Genomic DNA, 25,623 nt, shown 5'->3' with positions numbered 1-25,623 from the left:
ATCAGCATAATGGTTTATTCACATGGATAAATGTCTGCAGGAAATAGCTTAAAAATGTGTTTGGAAATGTAATTATCGGGAGACTTTTAGGAAATTACACAGAGAATTGAAAATGAAGAATAAAAAAATGGAAAAATATTGAAGAAAGGTGCTCAGCAGGCGCATAGCATTAAGTATGCTAGAGCAGGCAAAAGACAGGAGAAAATGGAGACAGATCATCATGAAACAGGTGGAAATCAGTCTGCCAGGAGGATAGTGTTATGTCAAATAAAAATTTGGTCAGCAGACTAACCAGACATTCCCTTTGGTATTCATTGCATTTATAAAATCTCTGGTTTTGCTACAAAGGTTCTGCAAGACAGGTCTTGAGTTCTGAAGGTTTTACATATGAGGCTGCACATGCTTGTGGAGTAGGTGCATATGCATAACATGAAATAATTCTGTAATAATATTGGAGTGATATTTTACTGGTAGGGATTTGGTATTTTAGAGCAAGAGACAATATGACAAACATTTGATACTGGCTTGAGGAAATTATTTAACTCATTGTCACTGATGATTTCCAACTTAAATAAGGAGGGATGATTTGATTTTCCTACTTCTGTAGTTAAAGTTTAGTATTTTAGAAGGTTATTATACAAAAACACATCAAAGATTCAGTCTAAAAGTATCTTTGACTGGAAAAAACAAAATCATACTTTTTTGTTTGTTTGTACAACAGGCTTAGCTTTGACCTTGAAAAGAACAATTTGTGAGTAATCACAACAAAAGCAACTGCTCCTGTGACATCTTTAGTTTATCAGAAGGCCCATATCCTCTCAATACTTAACCAAAACTATGAGGAGAGATGTGCTGCAACCTAAACCACCAGTGAAAGCTCAGTCCTGAGCTGGAGAGAATGCTGGTCAAGGACCAGAGCCCTATACATAGCCCATTATATATCCATGCAGCTTCAGATTAGGTCATTTTCAGGAAGGCTGGATACTGTACAGGAGTCCTTGATGAGAAGATTTTGCAAAGGGAAAACACAAATATGTCAGTGAAATTGTTGGTTTCTGAGCAAACATCTCTGTGGTATAATTGAAAAGAATTCATGGGATCCAGGATGGGGAACTGCATTATTTAACAGAACTAAGATTTAATATTATGACATTTTCAACATTCTATGCTATATACTGAGCAGTGATCATGGGATTTGAGCTGTCAGGTTGATCTTTTCAAAAAGATTGAATGCTGATCCAGTAGTTTGGACAGCCAGGATGAGCTGTCTGCCACTCTTACAAGAAGCAAAGTCATTTAGTTACTCAGTTGAATTGCAGTGTCCACCTGTGATGCTACTATTGATCACCAGTACTGTGGAGATCTGAACTCAGCATCCTCCTCTACTCCATTTACAACAGAACTGGAACTTTGTCAATACAGATCTCTCTGATTTGTGATTTGGAAAAAAATGAATAAACTAATGAAACAAGAAACCATAAAAAATTATTTTCAGCTCTTCATCTAGCAATAGGATTATTACTTTACTCTGAACTTAAATTAAAAATAATTAAATAGAAATATGCAGCCAAGATGTTTTGCACTAGTGACTCCATTTAAGCATCAAACCCTTTCTCAGCTGGGCTGAAGGATTGCTTTGTGCTATGGCAGCAATGGCTGCCCTCTGAGTTTTAGTGAGGGTAAATTTAGCTTTCTACCTTAGGTCAGATTCCCCTCTCATGTTTAATCTTTTGAGTCCTTACATCTTTTTATCATACTTGAAGAAACTGTTCTAACTGACAGAGAGGGCTTGTGTACTCTTTCCTCTGTGTTTGTATGACACAAACACTACTGTTCTCCTTGCTCCAAACACCCTCATTGCTGCCACTGCTAATTCCTGCAATGTGCTGGTACTTTTTATGTCAACTATTTTATTGCTTTATTTTTCTGCCATCCCAGAGGTTCATTCTTCTATTGAGTATGTTTGAGCTGCAGATAAGTAAGTTCTTTCATGAAAACATCCCCCTTATGATGAAGATGATTTTATAAGTACCCAAGATCCAACTAGTTTTCTAGAATCGTATTATCAATGTTGACTTGCTGTTGGTTTCAAGCCACTCTTAACCTGAAAGTTCTGGGTAATGAAATTATTCACTTCCTTCATCGTATTTAACATTACTGTAAAGTTACCTGTGTTATTGTGCGAAAATGAACTCTCATTCAGTTGGGTTATCCAAAAGGAGATAAATTCAAACAAACATGTCACTTATACAGCTGAGCTAATACAGCTGAAATCAGACTGGTTTTGGTTCTATTTGTGAAAAGAAAACTCTTTCCCAGACTCCATAAATCACATTGTAAGTCATACCTTGACATATCACCTCACTCAAAATAAATACAACTCTAAACCAAATTGGAGAAGTTTGTGTAAATTAAAATATTTATTGCCAGTTTACATGACAGTTTTTGACAACCCAGTAAATGAGGATGGACAAAAACCTAGCGACAAAGAAAGACAAAGAGAGTGACAGACTAGTAGTGGAATTTTTTACTTAACCTAATTTCTTAGTACTATTAACTTTGGCTTTCCTTGTGTATTTCATCAGATTTTTGGTCTCTTTGTTGATTTGGCTTTGCTTCTAGCAATTAACCTCTATATTATTACAGGCAATAATAGCTGTTGTAGCACAGTGAAGTCTGATCTTTATTTTTATGGGCTAATTTTAGTTGAAGTTGGTTTATTCCATTTAGGTTCTATTCCTATCTATTGCCTTTCACCTGAATCACTTTTACAAATATTAATTCCAGCAAAAAAAATCAACTCTACTTGAACTTCATTTTACTCAGAATATCTGCAGATTGCTAAGAATAGTTTGTGTTGGAGTCTTTCTTTTTTTCTGCTTCAAATAATAATGCCACTCCATAAATTGTCCTTGACTGTACTTTGGCATCTCGACCACAGACTCTTCTGTTTCTTCTTTCATCTTTTTATTAAGTGCACTAAACAGTGTCTAAAAATAGCACTTACAGCTGACACTCTCTTGAGTCACTTCCATTTCAAATTTCATGTAATTTCCACTGAAACGCAGGTTCAAGCTGATATTCTCTTCTTGGAATATATATTAACAAATGGAGTGTATATTAACAAAAATATTAATTGTTTTAAAGAACTTGCCTTTCTAAGAGAGGTGGGAATTGTTGCTCTTACAGACAAAAAATAGCGAAACCTTCACTCACCTTTTTGTTTGTGCTTTTGAAAATTAGAATTGCAGCAGCTCCCCAGAGCACAGTTGACACCTCAGGTTACAAGTTGAAGAAGAAACCCTGCGAGTCAGGGGAGTGTTCTTTGTTTTAACACAGTGACTCAGCTCCGGGCAGGCATTAACATCTTCACATCCAGCCTGAGGGATCATCTCTGCTAATGGGCCACAATGGACTGGCATAAGAGGCCGCTGCAACACCCAGACCATCAAAGATCTGAAAAATATCCCATGACTTAGAGAGGTAAATCACTCATTGTGAAACTCCCTGCCCTGGGGGAGATGCTGGGCATTCCCACTTGAACTTGAGCATATATAGACTTTGAGCTTTTGAAGTACTGGCACCACTTGTCATATCCAGAAAAGGACCAGAACTTCCACAGAACTGCAATCATCCAGACTAACAGGTTTCCTTTTCCTTTTACTTAACCCCCCCTGGGGCACCACGTGTTGCTCAGCATGGGGACCAGCAAACACTGTTCCATTCTTGTCCCAGGGTGCTGGGTTATATGTCTGCTCTTGTGAGTTAAAACCAGTTTTTCTCTGTATCATTGTGTTTATTGTAGTCTTTTTTAGTAAATTGTAAGTCTGATCTGTAATCTCTCTTGGATTCATTTCTCCAGCTCGTTTACTTTTAAACCAGCACAGACTCTCTGCTTCATATGACCGTGTTACTGTCCCCTTATTCAGGACTGGCAAAAATAAAAAGAGGTCGGTGACTTGACTACATCACCTATGCCTTATTCTCTGAAATGGGAAGACAAGACAAAAACAGATCTGGCGAAACTGCGCCTTGATGGCATATAGTTTCTCCAGAATTTAGCTTCAGTAATGATAAACCTCAGTATTTCCCTGTTGTAGAGTTGTAATAATGCCTTTACACTTTTTTTGTGTTCAGTTCCCAATTTTCTGTCACTCTGGTGATGGGAAAGCCTTTTGTAAGTTGCACGCATCAGTGCCTGTGAAGCTCTTCAGTTTGTTAGGTGTTGTTAATATTTAAAGTTCCTATGATTACAGCATTTCTGACATAAGTATTGTGTTTTCTGCCACAGCCTCATCACTGTAAATATAGATAAACATAGTCTGGATGCCAGACGAACTAGGAGGGATACACCTGTTAAATTAAATAGAAGTCAATTGAGGCTTAGCTGAATTCCCTAATTATTACCATGTTTAACTTCCATATTTGTTTGAAATGCAGAGAGGTTTTAACAGCTCTATGCAGGTGACAAGTTGAGGTATATAAACCTACAGCCTACATAGCTGTACCGTACATATACATACATACACACACACATACATACATATGCATATACATAAGGAATATATATATATGGAACGTATCACAGATCCAGGCACTGTGGAAGAGGCCAGGGCTGCCAAAGGAGGACTGGAAGGGTTGACCTTGAAATAATCCTGAATGGAGTAACTGCATGATGTGAATCCCCTTGTGAACCGGGACATAGAGGAATATAAGTACAATCTCTGTTGTACAAGCTGTGTCCAGTTTCAAAAGTTGATGGTCAGTTGTTTCACTCTTATTGGGAAGTAGGTGATGTGCCAGAGTGAGCCCCAGGGAAATGGGTTTAAAATGTTGTGGCAGCTACAACTGTGCTGGTTTGGCATGGAGGGGTGGAGCTGGTCACCCAGGCTCCAGCAGTATTTTTTAACCATATGTGGGCATCCAGGTTTTTAGGTTTTATTTCTTAAGCACCTCTGTAGTCTTCTTGTGTAGGCTATTCCAGTGACTCTCCAGATTAGGTTCAGTGTCAATATCAGGAAAAACTTTTTATCTGCAAATTTGACCATTATTTGTTTTTCATCAGCATGTAGAAAGAAGGTGATTATTTTCTTCTTTACATCAAATTTTATAGCAAATTGTCATGCAGTGGAAGACTGGGGTAGACTGTATTTTGTCAGCCCCTACAATCTTTTGTCCCCAGTTATGTTTTCTGTGTGTCTGTTACTATCTACTGAATTTCCTCCACATTTCCCCATCTTTCTCATGTTGTGGTGCCCTCAGCTAGATAAAGAAATCCAATTTAAGCCTCAGCAGTTGTTGGCAGGGCAGCTTCATCAGTCCCTTCAGTGCAATTCTCTTCCCTTCCCAAGCCACTGCCTCTTTTTCACGTTCTCAGTGGTCCTTCATTTTTCCCCCTCTCAGTTGCCCAGACGGGAGCTGTGACATGCTGCAGTTACTCAATTTGTTGCATTGCCTCACGCAGTTAACACAGAAACTTTTGTTTCAGGGAGGAGCTTGAGCAGCCACTTAATGAGCACTGCAGCTGCATGACCTCTAGAAACAAGGACTATTATTTTTTTAAAATGTCTTGTGAAATTAAGCTCTTGAAAGGTCAATTTGTCTAATTCAGTGGGTGCTATAGAAATGATGAGTTGAAAGTAGGAAGTTAGAGGGGAAAACAAACCCCAATACGAGATACAAGAAATACACAATCTTCCTCTAATTCTCCTGCATGCCACATTTATTAGAAAGTGCATCTTCCTTAATAAGAACATAAAGAAAGGAGTTTCTCTGAATGGCTGCACTCGTTTCTAAACAGAGTATTGAAGAATAACTTCTAGTTTGTTTGACTTGGAGTCAGATCCAAGCCCAGGTATGCATTTTCCATTATCCTTCAGATAGGGAATAGGCAGTTTGAGACATTAGAGACAGTAACAGCTAGTCTGCTTTGGAATATGAAAATGGTTGTACAACAAGGGAGAATCAGCAAACTGAAATAGAGCTACTTTTAAAAATATTTTATTGCTCTTCAATTCTGTAGGATGGAAAATACACAAACATTTATGAGGGAAACTTTATTTTTAACTAAACAAATGCATCAGAGCAACAAGGAATTGGAATCACCTCAGTGCAAACATAAGCCAATATATCTGTGAATCATCCATTGAGAAACTGTCCTGTGTGGAAATCATTTTGCTATTGAATAGAGTCATGTCATTTTCTTTTTCTATTTCTGCTACTTTTCAGTCTCACTTTAGCTTGTTGAAATCTTCTAATTTCATTTTAATTAAATACAAGAATTTACATAAGAATTAAGTGAAGAGGTCAGAAAAAATCTCTGTGACAACCAAAATATTTTAGATAAATTACCATTTATTATGTCAGATCAAATAATTTTTAACTGTTAGCATATACTGGTATTGGAACAGAACTTGTATATATATAGGCCAGTGTCTTGTCCGAGATGGTAGATGATGTAATGTGATGCAACACAGAGCTAAGAAGTGGTGCAAGGGTTTTGAGTAAAAGCCAGGTAGAGGCAGAATGAAAATGACCATAAAAACAGTGATGGCTTTTATTGATGTCAAGATGTTTATAAAGAATAGTCTAAAAAACAAATTGCTTAAAGAAAGAGAAACAATATTAGGGACTGAGGAAGTAATAATAAATTTAATTGTTTTCAATGGCTATATAGATTTAGCAGGATGTTTGCAAGTCACATTGCATGTTTCTAAATTCAGCTAATACTCAAGTGCTACTAACTGCACATTGTGGAGAAATAGTATTTATAGCAACAATATTAAATGATGGGTAAATATTGCAAGTTTTAGAGTAGCTGTTTAAATTAATTAGCATAAAACTAGGTACACTTACCAATCTGAGGTAAGGGTAGTAAGAAACAGACTTTACCTGCTCACATTTCAGGCAAAATTGGAGTATGGGTAGGGTGGTCCATGTGGGAGGGAAGCAGAGAAGAAAAGCTAAGAATAGGATAACTAGTACATGTACATGGGGGAGGAAAAAGTGAATTTGTTAAAGTGTTAAGGTTTCAAATGTTCTTGATCACTGGGATTTGTGAGAACAGCTTGTGTTTAAAATCTCAGGAATATTCATTGCACTTCATTCTAATACCCAAGAAAAACAAAAGAAAAAGAAGCCTTAGTTTCAGGATCAGGGAGCTGGTGAAAGTACCCATTTCTTGTGCTGTTTTGCTCCTCTTCTGTCTTGTTTCTTCCACCCCCCAGTGCCCTCAATTGCAGATTTCAGGAGTTGCTCCAGTGGAAGGCCTGGAGTGGCTCTGTGGGCTGTGCTGCCTGGGGAAGGATCAGTACTAGCTGAGAGGTCTCACTGTTATGGCAGCAGCAAGTGCTGACTGAGGATTTAAGGTATGGGCAATCTTGCACCATAAGGAGTGTGCCATCAGTGACTATCCTAGTCTAGCATCCTCTGGCACTGGATGAGTCCTCTCTTTGCTCAAGGCAGGTGGCTTTGATTTCTTTTTTTACTACTGCACTCTGCAAATGCTGTTTCTCTTGCTGGACTTGGAAAGAGCTGGCCCTCTATTTTGTTACTTACTGAAAAATCATACCCAAAACTTAGTCCTTTCTTTCTCTGAAATGTTCACTTGTTTGTTCATGTAAGAGATTGTTTCCACTTGCTTGACATGCTTGTCTTTAATACCCAGACACATATGTTCTAGTCAACTGTAAAATTGTATATCAATATAATTTTAATACTCCTCTGAAAATTGATTCTAAAATCACATGTTGGGTTCCCCGTCTCTTTCCTCAGTGATTTTCAGATCCCATTTGTTTAGTTTGGTTTAGCAGGACTGCAGTCTTTCCCCTTTTTTTTTTGTTTTATTTGGGTTTGGTTTGGTTTGGTTTTGTGTTTGTTGTTGTTATTGCTGTTCCTACCAGTAATAAAGTATCTGCAGAATAAGTGTGGCTACTACTTACCTCCCTTTACTGGGATATCCCACTGCTTTCAGTACATTTATATAGACACAGTGAATTAAAGCATAGTACCAAGTCCTAAGAAAAATGCCCCAAAAGGAGTAAAATCCATTACACGGTGTTCCCAAATCATACTGCTTGTTGCAGGGGTGTGGTGAACATTTATGCATATGCAGAAGAGCTTATGCATCTGCTGACGTGGATGGATGAAGGTACACATAATGGAAACATTATAAGCAACAAAGCAAGCTCTGAAGTTCTATGGTAGAGAGGCTACACTGAACACCATCTTCAAAATTGAAGAATTTATATTGCAGGAAATCTTGCAGGGCTCACAGGGAACAGAGGTGTTAGAAAGGCTGATTTAATGTTGGCAAGGATTACTGCAAATTATGAAACACTTGAACACATACATGTGTTTGATCATGTGGAAGCTGCCAAATTTCCAGTTACCCACTGTTTACAGGGTGTGATAGTTTTAGTCTAGGCCATCCTGGTGACCAGTTTGTAACCAAGGAAGTAGCCAAGTACCCGGTATTCCATACAATTTTTACGTAAACCAGAGTATAAATAGGTTGGAGATTAGAGACCTCGCTCACTGCTCTTCTGGCGAGGTTTGGGAAGAGTAGGTCCCTGCGTTGGTCTCGCTTATCTAAGGCTGAGGCCTGCAGAGTCCACTGTCCTACCTCGTGGAGGTTTGGAGAGTGCTGGCTGTGACTGCCGATCCTGCTGTTCTAAGGGACGTGGTGAAATCTGTTTTGTTAGTTATCAGTATAGTTTGATCTAGTATACCTGTTCGGTGTCCCTTTTGTTCCCTTTTGTCCCCTTTTTTCCCTTTCCCTATCCCTGCGGGGGGTGGACCCCCTTTTACTGTGTATATAGCATCTTAACTGTATATAACTGTAATTTACGTAAATATATTTTTACATAAGCAGCTTGACTTTGGGTTCTTTAATTTTTATAGTTTCTTTTCCTTTAACCAAAGGGAAGAAAGGAGGGGGGAAGGGGGCTACTGTCGTAACTTTTGGACATTTGGCAGGGAGCCAGGCCCAAACCGTCACACAGGGAGAGCATGCATCACAAGAGAGACATTATACCATTTCCACAGGCTTGCATGGCAGGGGGGTGCTAAGGGTGGTTTTGCCCTCCGCTGAATTTGTTACAGCTCCAGTACTTGACAAGGCTTTTCCACCTACGAGTGTCAGAAGCAGCTGAGAGCATTATAGTTTCTTTGGTGGAGCAGCTGAGAGTGGTTTCTGCTGGGTGGTCGAACCCTGCAGGGAGGCAGAGGTGCATCTCAGCACCCTGGGAACTGGGACTCTTCTGAAAGGGCATCTCCATCTTTGCAGGTAGCGGGAAGGGGCAGGGAAGAGGGACCCTTGGGAAGTACTTTGCTGCTTCTCTGTATAGAATGAGGAAGACTTGTCTCAATTTCCTTCATGTGAGCTTGGAAAGACAAGATTAAAGTAGGTGGTGTTTTAGGAGGCCTGTAGTTTGATGTCCATCAGTGGTTGCTCTGTTAAACGTGTGTCTTACCACATGCAAGTGTAAACAACTGAATCAGCATATTTCAATGTGTGTGCACATAAGTGTAAATGAAAAAGTGATTCTGCACACACCAGCACTTCATTTTTGCTTGCTCTAGAATATCTTCATTTTGAACTTTTGTCTTGAATTTCCTGGATCCTTGTGGCACAAAATTCAGTGTTTTTCAAAGCTTTTTTTTTTTTTGGTTTTGTTTGACTTCAAGCATTTCTGGATTCCCAGATGTTTTCCTTAGTTTTTCTCTCAACTACTCTTTTGGTCTGCCTGGCTCTTTCATTTGCATATCAAAAAGAATATTTAATTAGTTCCTTATTGTTGCTGTTCCTATCTTTCTGTCCTCTCAGGAAAGGTTTAATCTCCTTCCAACCATGGGTTTGCTTCAATAATAACAAAATAAGGCATTTTTGCAAGTTTCCTTCCCATTGTGTGGTAAAAAAGAGCAATGAGTCATTGTTAATCTGCAAGTTTAAATTGAAAAAGCCTTGCAAAGAAGCTTTGATCGTCCCAGGTAGGAGCGTTGTTATAAAAAAGCAAACTGGTGCACCTACCATTTGTCTTACGTAAACTATTACAGGGAGGATGCAAAAAATAGATATGCAAATGATCCCCCAGCATTACTACAAGACCCAAACTACATGATAATCTTTGTTCAGTACTCTTCCTTATTGTGTAATAACCAGCTTTTAGTTCTAAAGTAGAGTGCCCTTAGAAATAAATTTTCATCTTTAGAAAAGAATATGTCCTTTTTCATTTATTGCTGTTACAGAAGAGTAGGTTTTCTATTGGCTAGATTATTATTAAGAATTAGATGTCTATTCTCAATAACTCCTATTTCTAGACATCTGGAAAAATGGAAAGTTAACTGCATGTGACATAACCTGTAATTGGCCTGACAGTGTATATTATTCACATTAGAGGATGGGTCAAGTGCATTGCACAATAATTCTACACTTGGTTTTCATTACCCTCCTGAAATATGAACCCACACTTCATTACATTTATTTATTTTAAAGTGTAAATTTACAAAGGCTTTATCTACAGTGTCTGTGAGGCTCTTCTGCTGCATATTTAGTGTATATACGGTCTCAGTCAGGGTGGGCTCCTCTTGAGGTCAAACAGAGTGTAGTCTTGAGCATCTCTTTGATCTCTCATTTGCAGTGGTCAGGTAATAGGTGGTTTTCATTTCTGCATTGGTTGGGCATTGGAAAAAAGCTCAGAGCCTCATCTTTTCTTTGGTTTTGTTGAATGCAGAAAAATACAAAGAAGTAGACTGCATTTGAAATATGGCTGGGGTTTTTTTTCCTTCACCTGGTTTACCTGTTTGAAGAAGATAGAAAAAAAATTATGTTACCATACTGTAAAATAAGAAATTTGTTGGATTAGGGGGGAAATGTAAATTGAATTGTAACTGCATTGCTTCAAGTTTGTCTGATCTTAGTCATATATGTGAGTCAGAGAACTGGAAATCCTGTTGAAACCTTAAAATGTGCCTCATATGTCACTGAAGTCAGTTGTACAATTGGACTCAATGCATGGGCAGGGGGGATACTACAGACAGGTACGTCTGGCTGACACTACGTACTTTACTTGAGTTTAAAAGGAGGAGGAAGCAAAACCAGTATATTTGGGGTGGGAGGTGGGGGGGGGGGGCAAAGAACTAAGCATCACTGGGGCTCAGGTCTCACCATGTAATCTAATAGAGGATAATTCAGCCTGAAATAGCTAAGGAGGAATATTACCTTCAAGTATAATGTAGCATTTTATTGTGTAATTTATGGCTTTTTGTAACCTCTTTCCTATACTTCAGGCTAAAAACCTAACATAATGTCTCAATGAGATAAGCTTTGCTTTGTTTTAACCTTGTGGTGATAACTTCCAGTGAAGCTCTCCCTAAGGGTTCAAACAGATGACCAGAGCAGAGAGGCACAACAAAAAAAGCAAAGGTGTTAAAGCAGCGCATATGTGATGATAGCTAAAGGGCTGCCAAAAAAAAAAAAAAAAAAGGCAAAAAAAAGGCAAAAAAAAGAAAGCTAGAAATAAGGCCAAGGAATTATGCATCTGAGAAATGATGGTGAAATAGAAGACCTGCTCGAAAGGAATTACTTGCTGCTACTGATGCCACATCAATACACTTACCTGTGAACATAATGAATGTTAAGATAAAGCAATTGCAGCCATTGAGGAATATCCCTGAATAGACTATTTTCCACAATGGCACGCTTGTTGCATCGGTTTCTGTTGGAGTTACTATGTTTGTGTTGTTTCTTATTGCACCTGATCTTCTAATGAGTATGTAGTAGTGCTTTTCATATGTACATTAGTCAACACCCTTCCCATCAGCCTTTGTGAAGTCCTGAGGAGATGCACTAATGGCAACTCAGTAGAACCTGTTGTTTCAGAGAAAGTAAGTGATAAAAAGTTACTGCAAAACAGGAGCAGTGGGGAGAAAGAAGTATAGGCTTCTTGCTACCAGAGAGACTTTTTATGGACCCTTAGGCAGAAGGTCTTTCCAGTGACTTTTGACTTCAGATATTACAAGTTTCTTGCTGTATTGCTTCATGGGGGTTTTAGGACATTGTTTTATAAAACTGGCTTGTCTTCTTGAAGGACATAATTTCAAAAAATGTCTCATAGGCACCACTGGTTCTGTTTCTAGACAAGGCCTGGCTATTCTTTCTCTTTAAAGTAACTCTCTGGGGGAGAATTATTGTAGTTCACAAATATTGTGCACAGTTAAAAACAATAGTAAAAAGACCATTGGGTGTCATAACCATAATATTGTACATCTTAATGATAGATCCTTTTTTTATTAACTTCTCGTGTGTAATTGTGCAAGTTTGTATCTTCTGCTGGCTCTGTTTAACTGCACTTTACATTTATAATGTTTCATTCTCTAATGGCAGTTCTTGGAGAACTTAGTGTTTTCATCGTAGTAAGGTTCCAGGGAGATAATACTGAAGAAGAAAGTTGAACGTTTTTTATTTTGCAAGACTGAACTGATGTAAAAGCAAAGGGAGAAGAGAATACTGGATTTGCAGGACCTTCAGAACTCACAAATATTGTTGAACTCCCCCTAAGCAGCACATGGTCAGCATTACAAAACCAGGCTATCACATTTCATCTGTATAAAGTAGGCATAGCATACTGGCTGTTTATGTTAAGAAGAAAGATAAAGGAAGTTTTAGTTGTAATGTAACCATCTTTCTTTGACTACAGCATCCCCAGTTTTGTAGTGGAGGGGGTAGGGGGAAAGGCAATTGTTCAGCTCATTTCACTTGAGGGATAACTCGAAGCTAGTGAATTTTTGCACCAACCCTTTCTCTTGAATAATTCAGATCTATGTGTATTTCTGTGTGTATTTTGTTTCATAAAGAGCTAGCTAAATTCAGGGGGGGGGCTAAGTTAAATAAAAGTGAAAAAGCAGTTCCTAAAGGATGTTTAGTTTTGTCTGAGAGTAATTCAAATCAGAACCTTTGAACTAAATATGTACACATTATGAGCATCTTAGTTTATATTTTGCCTCCTGTTCTTTCTTTAGCCGGGTAACTTAAATTGCAAAAAGGTTGTTTTTAAGTCTTTTGGGGGCATTCTAGAGTCCTGGTCATATTGATATTTGATTACTTGCTATATCATTTTTTAAAAGAAGTCTTTGCCTGCCCTGTTTCTTTACCTTAATGCTTAATCCTGTTTTTTCTGTAGGATTGTGGAGAAAGGTTACTACAGTGAACGAGATGCTGCTGATGCTGTTAAACAAATCCTGGAGGCTGTTGCTGTGAGTATTGTCATCATAGGCTCAGCAACTGATCTTTCACCTTTAGTGGTTCAATAAATACTTATGTGAAAGAGGCAGAGTTTACTGGAGACAATCTACACAAGTTCCCTCCTATAATTAATTTTGTATTGAATTTTTTTAAGGTAGTGGCACTTTGAAGGGCAAGAAGTGACTTTGAATGGCAATACACTTAATGCTCTAAGTCATCTGTTACGATGGAGTGTGTGCTCTGTCCAGTCTCTGCTGTGGAATTCAGCACTGTTTTAGCTGCCGAAGTAATTTGAAGTCACTGACACTTGCATAGCCTTTCACTCATTTTGATGAGTATGTCACAGTAATTTATTTGGAGCCTTAAACAAAAGAGAATGCATTACTTTTCATCCTAACCTAAAAGGATAATAGATCAGCTGAATATGTTAGCTGGTGGGAAGAGTCACAAAAATTTGAGTCAGAGACTCCTGCACAATATTGACATGAAAATAGTTATGCTTCATTTGCAGTTGTTTGCCTTAAGGTGACCCGTCACAAGTTTTGCCACCATGGAGAAGCATTTATACGAAAAAGGCTCTTTGGAAGCAAGTGGCCACAGCATCAAGCCTGTCAGAGTTCAAGACATGTTTGGGCAATGCTCTCAGTACATGGTATGATTCTTGGGGCTGCCCTGAGTAGTACTGGGAGCTGGACTTTGATGATCCTTGTGGGTCCCTTCCAACTCAGGATGTTCTATGATTCTATGATGCAAAGTTTGGACTACTGTGAAAAGTGCATAGTGTAGATTGGAACATATCTAATAAAAAAAGAACTCTTTTTGCTCTTCATATTGCATATACATGTTCAGAATGAAAGTAATATTTAGAGAGAGCAGAATAAAAATTGGTGCCAGTAGTTTATGCAGTTTCTAATATACCCTCTTCCTCTAAAATTTTTGTGATTTTCAAGCAATTTTTGTACAACTATTTCACAACTTGTCACTTTCAGAAAGGTATAAAGATTCTTGAGGCAAGAAGATGTAGGCTTCTAGTGTCTACATAAAATGTTTCTGTACATTATCTGTTCTTCTTAGTCACTTATAGCTCTTCCATCTAATTTTACACCAAACATTCTCCAAAACAGCAATCATATGCTGGGAAAGTACTTAAGAAATTAATTTGTCAAATATCTAGTCTGTATACTAGCACTAATCACTTCCAGTACAGAAGAGAAGGAACATGTTGGACAAGGAAAAAGTATTCCTGTTGGGATACTCGAAGGCTTTCAGACAAGTAACAATATAGAAGCAATTTTACTTTGTGAGACTACAATGTTATCAAGGCCTCAGGAGAGATAGATACTAAAGGTTTTGCCTTCTGCTGTGCCTGACAGTCTGACTTCAGAGTCAGCAGGTGATATTTTGGATTTTATCCAGTGGCACTGGTTGGTTGTCAGCAGCAGATGAAGATGCTTTGCGGTGAAGCAGCCAGGTAGCAAAAAGACTTCAGTGATCTTAGAGTCAGAGGTGTGTAAGTAGTGCAGATGGAACTTGCCTGACTTTTGGTGTGTTTCCAGGCTGTCAGCCTTTCCAAATAAAGTACAGCTGTTGATCATATGGGGAAAAGAGAGGTTAGCCTGAAGGGCTCATTTGAAAGATCTGTACAGATCATCCGAGGAGATAGTGCCGGAGGAGCTGTTCCAGAGAATGGGTTGGTGGTCATGACTGACCTCCGTGTCATGAAGGTGTCTAGAGATGAGATTACTGGTCACATCAGTAATTCAGTTAATCAGAAGGAACATGCCAATTTGGGCATATTTACCTGGATGGTAACAAAATACCTCAATGTAAAAAGCTGCTATAAGTTGTGGTTTGGTATTATTTGTAAGCCTGTTCACACCAAATAAATGTGAGAACTGGTGTTTACTATACTAACTATGCATACTGCAAGACCATGCATGTTCACTTCATGCTTCTTTCTGAATGATCTGATGTTTACTGAGTCACTCTTATCCAAAGAAATTTAAATTATGTATTTTAGTTTACAGCATAATGCATTTGTATAAACTTTAAAAATTGGTTGAGATTATTATTTTATGACCAACTTTTTTTTTTCAGCCGAAGTGCCACAGTTAAGATAGTTCTACATTATTTAACATTCCTCTCCAAAAAGAAAGAAAGATGATGATCAAGTTTCGCTGAAAGATATTTCAGAAGATGTTTCAGCTCTTCATTTTAAAAGCCAAAAAGCAGATGAAAATTTTCAGTTTCTATGAGTTGTAATAGCTTGGCTGAAATCAGTGGAACAGTGATGTGTGAAAACTAAAAAGCTGACCTTTAAATGTATGCAATAATCTGAATTTCTGTGGATCCTTGTACTGGATCCCTAGTTAGGATGAACTACATCCACTTCTACTCTTATGGCTGAAACTGAACATATAAGACAAAGCTGGAAAGTGTGGAAGTGGCAATTCCCAGCTTGGGATCTTTGCAGTCGAGCTGAAGTACTGTGGTAGGTTGGGGCAGTAAACTTGACAGAATGGTGTTTGTGAGCAGAATTGGCTTATTGTTAGAAACTGGAAAATGTTGCTGCAGCAGAATAATATATCCAAAATAAAGGGAAATATGTCCATAGATCATTCTTAAAACCAAATATTGTACAATTTGCACAATAAATAATGCCAACAAACATCTTCCTGGCACCACCATAGGCATTTTGACATACGCAATTTTTATAAAGTGCTCTTAGAAAAAACAGCATTCGGCCTTCCTTTTGCTGAGCTCTCTTGGACTAATTATTTTATCAATCCCTTTTTAGGGGCTGTTACTCTAGTTATGGATCTGTCCTCCCAGTGGATCACTGACATGAGGAAGTGTAACATCTTTATACAGCAAAGGTCTTTTGAAACAAGTCTAAAGGATTTAATCAAAAGTGTAGAGTGAGATTTTAAAAGCACATAAGCATTTTTTGTTCAATTCCTTTTGAAATTGTTAAACCAAATGGACTAACATTCTTAAAAAGAAAATCCATAAAGTTTCTAGGTGTGTGTGTTTTTTGTGATAGCTGGGTACCTGTAAGCCTGCCTCTAATGGGCTTATCAAGAATTAATCAAGCAGCCAGAGTAGAATATAGAAAACTAATCCTAATCTTCATGTTACAAACCATCATAAATATATCCTACATCTGTCCTCCCAAGATCAGAGAAAATAACTAACCCAGTACTGTTTTGTAGACCTCTGCATTCATTTTGCCCTTTTTAGTAATTTTTCTTTTTTCTGCTTACAGCTGATCTGGTGTTCCCAATCTATGGGGGAACAAATTATCTTTTTTTCTTCTCTCTCTTCTGCACTTTTGCCTTTTCCGTTATTCTTCCACTGCTTTTCAAGCTGGGAGATAGCTTCATTCATAAGATGAAAGGTTTGTGCAAAACTAGGTCAAACCAGTGTTCATCTTTATCGCTCTTTTACTGTGCTGTTCAGAACAGGTTTTGTTGCTACTTGACATCTCAGAACAGGGTGAATTTCATTCCTAAAAGAGGATGCATTTGAAGGCAGTCTATCTTAGCACATCATTTCTCTCCTCTCTGAGGATGAGTTGTATAGATTGTGGTCTTCTTGCATGCCTATCCTGGTAGCAGGGGTTTTTTTGTTGGTTTGGTTTGGTTTTATAATAAGGAATTTCTGCATGCAGATGTCCTGAGCCATTTTTGGAGAACGAGTGATTGATGTGGTGGTATTCAAATAATCCTTGAAATGTGGCTCTCAAAAAGTCTATTGCACACTTCTTGAAAAGATATCTATTTTTTGGCTGGTCAAACTCAAGAAAATTACTCTGATTTTTAAGTATAGTTTCAACTGTGTCACTAAATATAAACCCTGTTTCTTCTTACCTATTCTGCATTAGTGTCAAAGTCATAGTTTCTGCTTGAGGATTAAATTACTCTTTTCATTTTATTTAATTGTTAATTTTTAAATTAGGGTAGTTACTAACATATCTACCATATGTAGTTTTGAACACATCCAACAGTCTCTAAGTTAATTTCCAATCATATTTTGCAATGGTTTGTTTTCTTATGACTGACCATTATCTTGTCTAGATAGGAACATTTTTTGAAGTTATATGTGGGATCCCCTCTGTTTCTACTATCTTATTTAAATGTTCTACCATTTCAATCTTCACTGTATGGTTGCACTTCTGTTCACTTCCTTGTCATCTCAAATTCGCAGGGAGCACACTGAATTCTCAGCTGTGGTCTCAGAGCCTAAGGGCAGTTAAGCAACTTGCAGGTTTGAGAGAGAAGACCTAGATTAAAGGTTTCTGTTCATTTCTGTGAGTTTTGATCTGTCTGATAATGAGCTGTATGTTAGTAGGTAAGAACCTACTCTGAATGTGCAGCTTGCATGTATATTTTACAATTCCTGAGGCACTGGTGTGTCTGACAATTACAGCTTAGGCCAAATGAGGTAGGCAGACTTCTAAAGACAGACTGCGACACAAGAGAATTCATTTAGGTGTTTGGTGGTTTTGGCATTCAGAGAAAAGTATACAATGTATAAAGATTACAAAGAGGTTTCGTATTTTCTATACAGCCATTGAGTTAGTGCTTGCTGGAGATAGAGGCGACCAATGGATTTAGGTGATCTTAATCAGGGTGTGTCACAGATTCTGACATTTTGAACAAGGCAAATATTATGTTACTAATGTATACTTAGCAATACACACTGTTAAGAATAAGTAGGCAAATTGAAAAGAAACCTAGAGCTCAGTTCTGTAGAAAATGAAGAGAATAGCAAGGATGCCTAGGTACAGCAGCATAGGACTGTTTAAAATTCAGTATGGTTTTTTGGTTGTTGAGGAACAATGCTTGATACTGTAAGACAAGAAGGAATTTGCTATTCCAGCTGCAATTCTATGCTAAGGATTATGATGTTGTATTGTATTCCCTGACAGCATGGGAATACACTTTTGCCATTCCTCTTCTGACACACTTATAGAAACAGGAGGAAAAACACAGAGATTTTTGATTTCAAAGTTCACATTTCATCTGTGCTCTGGCACACTCTTCACTTTGGCAAATTTGCATGGCAACATTTTGGAGTAAGAGGCAGTTAAACACTGAGTTCAAAAGAGGAACAGCAGCTCTCTGCAGCTAAAACACCATTTGAAATGTAATAGGAGAAATTAATTTTGAGGACACTTACTACTTGTCTTTCTTAGAAGAAAGGTTGCCAATATGCAGGAGAAATTATGTATTGCTTTTATGGCAATCCACATGGAGAAAAACACAGCATAGAAAACCCAGACACGGAACCAGCTTGCTTTCTTTGTGCTAATTCTTCAGGTATCTCCCATCACTGAGGTGGTGAGGAGCACTGATAAGCTTGCCTGGGAGGTAAAGATTACTCGCAGAAACCGAATCTTCTTGAAAATTTGGTGTGGATACCTGTGTCCCTGAGCTGGGAGTTTTTCAGAGCAGTTAGTGCCAGCGACTCGAAACATTCAAAAGCTGTCATGGTCATTCTGAATTTTGTAATAAAGCAGCTCTTGGGGTGTTTGGTGCCCTTTATAGGTGGTTGAAACACAAAGTCTTTAGTATACCTTTTCCTTACAAGATTATAATTTAAAATATCCTGGAAAAATTACTCTGTAGATATATTATATTGCCTGCCATAGTCCTCCCTATATTTTTGTTGTTGGGTTTTGTTTGTTTTATACTTTTCCATATAATGTGTTGGGCAGTTCTGCACTTCAGTCATTTCAAATGGGTTTCAGTTGGAGGACATGCAAAATGTGATTATTACATTACAATTTTATGTGATTATTATTACAACCTCTTTACTGAGGCTGTAATGGACACCCTCTCTCCTGACCAGTTTTTTATCTTCATTGTTTTCAGTTAGTTTCCTCTCAGAAAACTCCTGATAGCATAACTTTACCCAGCAGCAGTCTTTGGTCTCCAATGTCCTTCTGTTATGAAACCTTGATCAGTGTGCTCCCTAGCTGTCTACCTAGTTACCTAAAACTGTGATTTTCAAAGGAAAACCAGAGGAATAAGTATGAAACTACATGTTTCTTATCAGAGCAGCTGTTAGTGCTAGCTGCTGGTATTTCAGATAATCCTCCTATTGTCAGGAGAAGAACTGGAAGATAAATTTTGATCTTCCCTGGACCACATGAAAAGGACAAGAACCTTTTCCAAGTGCAGCCATCTTCAAGGTGTCGTGTCACCTTGAAGAGTAAGACATAACCAAGCCAAAACAAAACACCTTTTCTACCCTTTTTGACTAGGCAATATATTGGCTTGTTGATAAGGATAAAGAGAAAACCCTACTCTTCTGTGTGACCAGCCACATGCTCAGCCTGATCTGCAGGCGTGCCTTTCTGCAGCTCTGGTGTTGACACTACCAAGTGCTCTCCATTCAAGAAGCAATAGTAATTTCATAGCACTGTTGGTTCCTGTACTATCCTGCTCCTGATAAACACAAGGGGAAAGGCTTTTTCGAATTGCATTAATTGTAATAATTAGGTTAGATACCAAGTGTTTTGAAGATATTTAGATCAAAAGTTGAAGATCTACCACCTGAATATTAATGCAGTGGTGTTTGTGCACTCGTTTGTCACATTTCATTACTTCCTCTAGTCTCTTCAGCTATGATCACTCCTAGCAGTATACCTAAGCAACTAGGTTCCTGTGAAATACTGTCTTTGCTTACAAATTGCTAATGTAAAAAATTTCATGTTAAAGACATCTGCATGGCTTATGGCAGTAGGCCTTGCACAAGTTGTGCATATGAAGGTCTGTATGGTTCAGAAATCAGATATGTTATTTCATCAATTTCCAGTTAAAGGCCTATCTGGAATTAAGCTTAAGCGAATAAGATATTTGCATATGTACCTGATATGCAAGCATGCTGCACATAAATCTGAGCATTTTAAAATAACACTGAGAACATCTGATTTTTATACAAACAAGTTTACTAAAATACATGTGAAGCTCAAATTAAAAAATGGTCTCTGTCATCTGTTATGGCATTGACATTATTACTATTATCTGAAATTTTCTTTTCCTTTACTGAAAAATATTTTGTTTTCTGAAAGACATAAGAATATATTCTGATATGTATGCCTCCATATTGTCAGTTTTATCTGCTTTTATTAAGGTGATTTTTGTGGATGTGGCAAGATTATATATACTTAATATAGTATATTCAACATGACAGTATTCATAATAATTACTAACTACATATACAATAGCTGCATTTCATGAGTTATAAAGAAATGCCTGGCCTGAAGATGGATATGTAAGTGAAATGACTTTCAAAAAGCCTCAAAGCAACATATCTGTGATACACAAAATAACACAAGGAATGTCATAGCAGATACATTGCTTCTACGAACTGATTTAACAAAGTTTGGATAACTGACAGGTATTCTGAATTCCCTGTGAAGTCTTATTCTAAAGGAAGTTAAGAGACAGTGACTAAAAGGGATACTATAATAGGGACAGATTATTGCAGAGTTTTACAGTATGCTTGAATTCACAGTAAGGGAAGAGAACATATTCAATTGTATTTTTACTATTTATAATAATTTATGCTTTTAAAATTATAATTATTTTTGTGTAGGCAAATCATAGCATGATGAAAAACAGGGAGATGAGTCTCCATAATGAAGACATATACTATCTGCTGTGATCTTGCTTGTAGCCTCTTGAAGGAGTATAAATAACCACTCTGATACAGGTTGTATTAGACTGCAGAATAAAGAGGTTCTAACAATATTTCTAAAAAGGACCTCCATAATAAATCATGTCTCATATGTATAATACACTCTATATATCAAGGCAGAGTGTCAGACAGAGAGGAGGAATGAAATAAGGTGAGAGTTTTTGCTTGCTTGCATTGCACCTTGCATAGCAGTCAGTGAAGGCAGGGAGGACTGACTGATATCAAGATGTGTTTTGCAGGTGAATTTTGTACATTGTTCCCTGAACTGGAAGTATTGCCATGGACATGGCATACAACTTATTGATTTGTAGGAAAAAATAACGATATCCATCCTAAGACATCGTTGTTGTTTTTGTTTTGTTTTGTTTTGTTTTTAATTAAAAAAACAATAGCCATTTGATGTAGTCCACACTCAAGATATTTATTTCTTCCAAATTTATTTGTGAGGCCTGAAGGTGAATCCTCTGGGACGTGGGTGGTTTAACACATCATGTACAAAGATGACTCTATGGGAAATTGTCTTGGCCTTCTCTTCTATTTGATGACAACATTTTAACAAGGGTTTCGTGATTACCCTGGGAGACCTTTCTATCACACTGCTGTCAAGAACAAATAAGTAGGTAAACTGTTGTGTAAGAAACCTATAGAAGTGCTGCTGCTGCCTGGGAGAGAAACACATTTCAAATATGCTGTTTCTGAAGAAGTATTCAGTAATTGTTTCATACCTGAGATAATCTGTTTAGAAAGTGAAGGCATTTTGAATGAATAGCTTCACAATTTTGCTAGTTTGATTGTTTTTCTTGGGTTTTTGGTAAAGAGATATTAAACTAGTTTTTCCTGTTATCACTTGTGCTTAATTTGTTGTTAGGGAAACAGAATAGGACTTATTATCACACTAACCTGATTTATCAGTAGCTTGATTCAGAATTATTTTGCCAAAAATATTTTTTTAAGATCTGTTTTAGCTGAGTACAAAGCTCCTTTTGCAACACACGTATTCAAGAAGAGTTACAGTCAAAAGAATCAGCAATGCTGCCATCAGCAGTGAGGAAATGAGGGTATTGTATTTGGTATTATCTCTATTAGAGGAAATGGAGCAAGCTCTAATAATAATGCTGCAGATTTACTGTATTACAGTTAATATCCAGGGCAGCAAAAAGTCAGGGTTGTGTTTGCCTAGTTGTTACTGTTCTAAATTATGTTTTCATCTAGTAAGCTGTCCTTATTTTGGAAACAAGCCACTACAGTATTAATTTGGGGAAATATTTGGAAATAGCAATGAAAGTGATTAATTAGCACTTGTTTCAGCTCTCAGGACACCACAAATAAAAGCCAGATGCTGTTGTGTTTGAGCCAGTACCTGATTCTTCTTCCAAGACACTGACATTTATAGGGAAGTTGCTGTCTAAGAACTGATTGAGGACTCAAGGATTCAACCTCTTCCCAGTTCACCTTGGGGACATGGGCAATTTTCTTGCACCTTCATTTATAATACGGATTGTTGAAACCCAGTCCAAAGGCTGGGTCTATCTGCCTGATTCACCAATGCTTGGGTTGTTGTTGGTGGTGGCCTGGACATCCCCTTCAGAGAGGGAATAACCTAGCACAGGCACAACACCAGGTGTGAGCCTGAATCTTGGCTTTAGATAGACACATATCTTACTTCTGTATGTTACCTTGCACACTATTAGCAATTACTAAAGCACAAGTAAAGCAAACAGACTACATTTATCTCAGACTTTAAACTGCTAATATTCTTTTTTTTTTATTATTTTATTTTTTTAATGTATTGTGCATGTATTGTGCAAACTATCATGCAGGGACATAACATCATAGTATTTGTTCCTGTGGGACAATACTGTACAGTCTGGATTTCTAAAATATATAGAGGAACCCTGGCAGGGCTCTGAAGACTTTTGAGCTGGAGAAACTCTAAAGCATCCTAAGAACCTCACATACTGTGTAGAAACAGTCAAAAGCTAGCAACTGGATGCCACAGAAAGGGTTGAGAGAAATTAATGAAGACTGAGGAGGTCTAGCCTCAGAAGGAGGCTCTATTTCCTCTAGCCCTAGAGGAAATACTAAAGTGGAAAATCATGAATAGATAGAGGAGAAATGCAAACTGGCACTTCAGGACTGTTGCCAATAACTACAGCCCTTCATGCAGACTGTGCATCCTTGATAAAGTGATAACTGTGAGGACAGATATTACATTATTTCTCTGAGGACTTAAAGGCGTCTACTTTAATGTTACATGAAATTCCTCCAAACCTTTCAGAGGTTTGAGAAAACATATAGAGGTTTAATAACTTTTGGAGTGTGACATGTAGTGAGAAGGACCTGAATAAATCTGTGTACAAAAAGCCTCCCTCCCCCTCCACCCTCACTGTGCAGACACCAGGCAGAGGACAGGAGCAGTTCTGGTCCCTGCAGGATGCCACTAGGCAGAAAATTTCTTACCCAAGAAACTGTCACAAAATAGAGGCAATTTTGCAGGAGCCGCTGCTGCTGTATCCCCCAAAAGACTGGCTGAAGCCTAAGGAGACTCCTTAGGCTCAGCTGTCCCCATGCACAGGGCTGGTTTTTTTCTGTCTCCTAAACCTGCCATGCCTGTAGGCCTAGGCTAGGGCAGGCTTGTCTTCCTGTGTCTTGCCGTTCCTGACTCAGTGATGATGGTAAGGAATAAAGAGGTATGGATTATTCAGGAGTAAATTATACGGGAAACTGTGAAACTAAAGATACATGCCAAAAAGATGCTCAGAAGTACTGTCATAGCCTTATGCAATTTTTCATCTCCAATTTCATAGTAATACATGGAGTAGATAGCAGGCTCTCAGCAAAATGACCGATTGCAAAATTGCATTTTTTCATTAGGTAGTAGGAAAACTTACTAGAACCACCAAGCCTGTGATTTGAAGAAATGCTAAGAGCATTTATTCCATCTTTGGGGGAGATTCCTGGCATGCCAAGGAGGTGGCATGAACTAAGATTGACTGACATTGATCACATTTGAACAAGCTATGTAAAAATTTTTCATTCATTGTTTCAGTTCAGTGGTTCCATTTTTGTGGCCCAGATAGCATTGAGTGAATCAAGATTCCTTACTTAATCCCTCAAGATCCTTACTGATCCTCTGAATTGCCAGCAGCTGTGGATGTTTGTAAACCTGTAATAAATCTGGCTTTGTCCTTTTTCATTCGCTCTTTCCTGAGGCTTTTTGTCTCTGAGTGACTGTTTTACATGATGTTGTCATACTAGTTTGCTGGTATGTGCAGGTTGCTCTCTGAAGTCTTTCTGAAACCTATTTTTTTATTGTTCCTCAGTCATCATCATCATGACTAGGCTTCACAAACGAAGATTTGAGACTTAACAAAACTGGAGAGTGTCTTGACTTTAAACTGCACACACTCCTTTTCAGTTCAGCTTTTCACAGACTTGTTTGGGTCTGAAAATCCAAACTCTAGCAGAGGTGAATATTGAAGCTGATGTTTTCAGGAATCAATGCCACTCCACACTTATCACTTCATTAGATGTGAGTCTATGATGGTGCAAACCACTTCATGAGCTAGAAATAACTAGAAATAAGCTAGAGATCAGATATATGTAAGAATCAGGGCGTCTCCTTGGCTCAGATGGTGGGTAATCAGGTTTTTTGCCGGAGAATAGACCCTCCAGATTTATTAGATGGTGTCTGAATGTAGGGCATAGTCAGTGGTTGCTCTGTTTCTGGGCATTGAGAAATTTGATTGTTTGATGAACAGTGCTGGTTGTGAGGATTTTGGTGTATTTTCTGACAAAAGTCCCTGTACAATAGTAATGATGGGCAGTAGCTGGATTGTAAACAGTGTATCTCACTATTGAAATGTGCTTTTCCAGATACCCTGATCAGCTGAGTCTATCTGATAAGCTGCAATATTCAGTATGCTGTCAGTCAGGGAGTAAACCTATGCATCTTTTACTTCTCTAGTTTTAAAATTAGTTAGTTTTACCATTGTGGTTTCCTATCTATAAAATATTATCAAACTTTGTACTGTCATTCTTCATGGTAATAAAGTGTGATGATTCTGAATTTTATTTGTGCAAAATTTAGCAACTGTAGAGCTAGTTTCAAACAAAATCCTCTTAACAAATAAGAGGTTATCTCATTAATTTGAAGGATTTATCTAATTTTCTGTGCAAACATAACTCCTCACAGTAATTTTAAGTGTGTGGTTGTCTAGAAGGGTAAACCAGTAAAAAAAAAAAATGCACAAATAAAATTGAGAACTTCAATCTCTAGCAAGCTTTGAATTCTGTAATTATATAAGGAGAAGAAAAATCTGGTAACATGGAGAAACTAGCTGAAAGATAAAATTTGATACATTTTGCCTTTAAATACCCATGTTGCACTGAAACTTGCAGCAAGGTTAAGCTTCAATACATCATTTTTGAATATAAAATAACAATTTCCAGTCCCTAATGTTTTTGCAATTGTTTCCATGTAAGACTGTAGCTGTCTTGTGCTGAGTTTTTGGAAGTGTTGTAGGTGGAGGTGTTCAAGCTGCCACTTTCCTAAGCTAAATTTCAATGCAAGGGTTTGCAAAAGATGCGCTGTTTAGACAGATACATACCTGTTTCCACTTCAGACTTGCTGCCTTATCTCCATTTCTGCTAATGCTGTAGAGGAAGGAGCA

The 25,623-nt window shown here is 37.8% G+C and overlaps 1 protein-coding gene across 1 annotated transcript in view; it reads left to right on the top strand.

Annotated features, from left to right (window-relative positions):
* CAMK4 (calcium/calmodulin dependent protein kinase IV) overlaps positions 1-25,623 on the top strand; it is an 84,054-nt gene that overhangs the window by 19,338 nt on the left and 39,093 nt on the right. The window contains exon 4 of the mRNA XM_027878032.1: positions 13,182-13,254. Within this exon, the coding sequence (XP_027733833.1) occupies positions 13,182-13,254 (73 nt within the window). The remainder of the gene's footprint in view (positions 1-13,181; positions 13,255-25,623) is intronic.

This window comes from Empidonax traillii, unplaced genomic scaffold, assembly GCF_003031625.1.
Source record: "Empidonax traillii isolate 1590-97213 ecotype Southwest subspecies unplaced genomic scaffold, ASM303162v1 scaffold37:size1818073, whole genome shotgun sequence".
Taxonomy (NCBI): domain Eukaryota; kingdom Metazoa; phylum Chordata; class Aves; order Passeriformes; family Tyrannidae; genus Empidonax; species Empidonax traillii.
The sequence above is the reverse complement of the archived record's forward strand: the minus strand, read 5'-3'. Positions and strand labels throughout refer to the sequence as shown.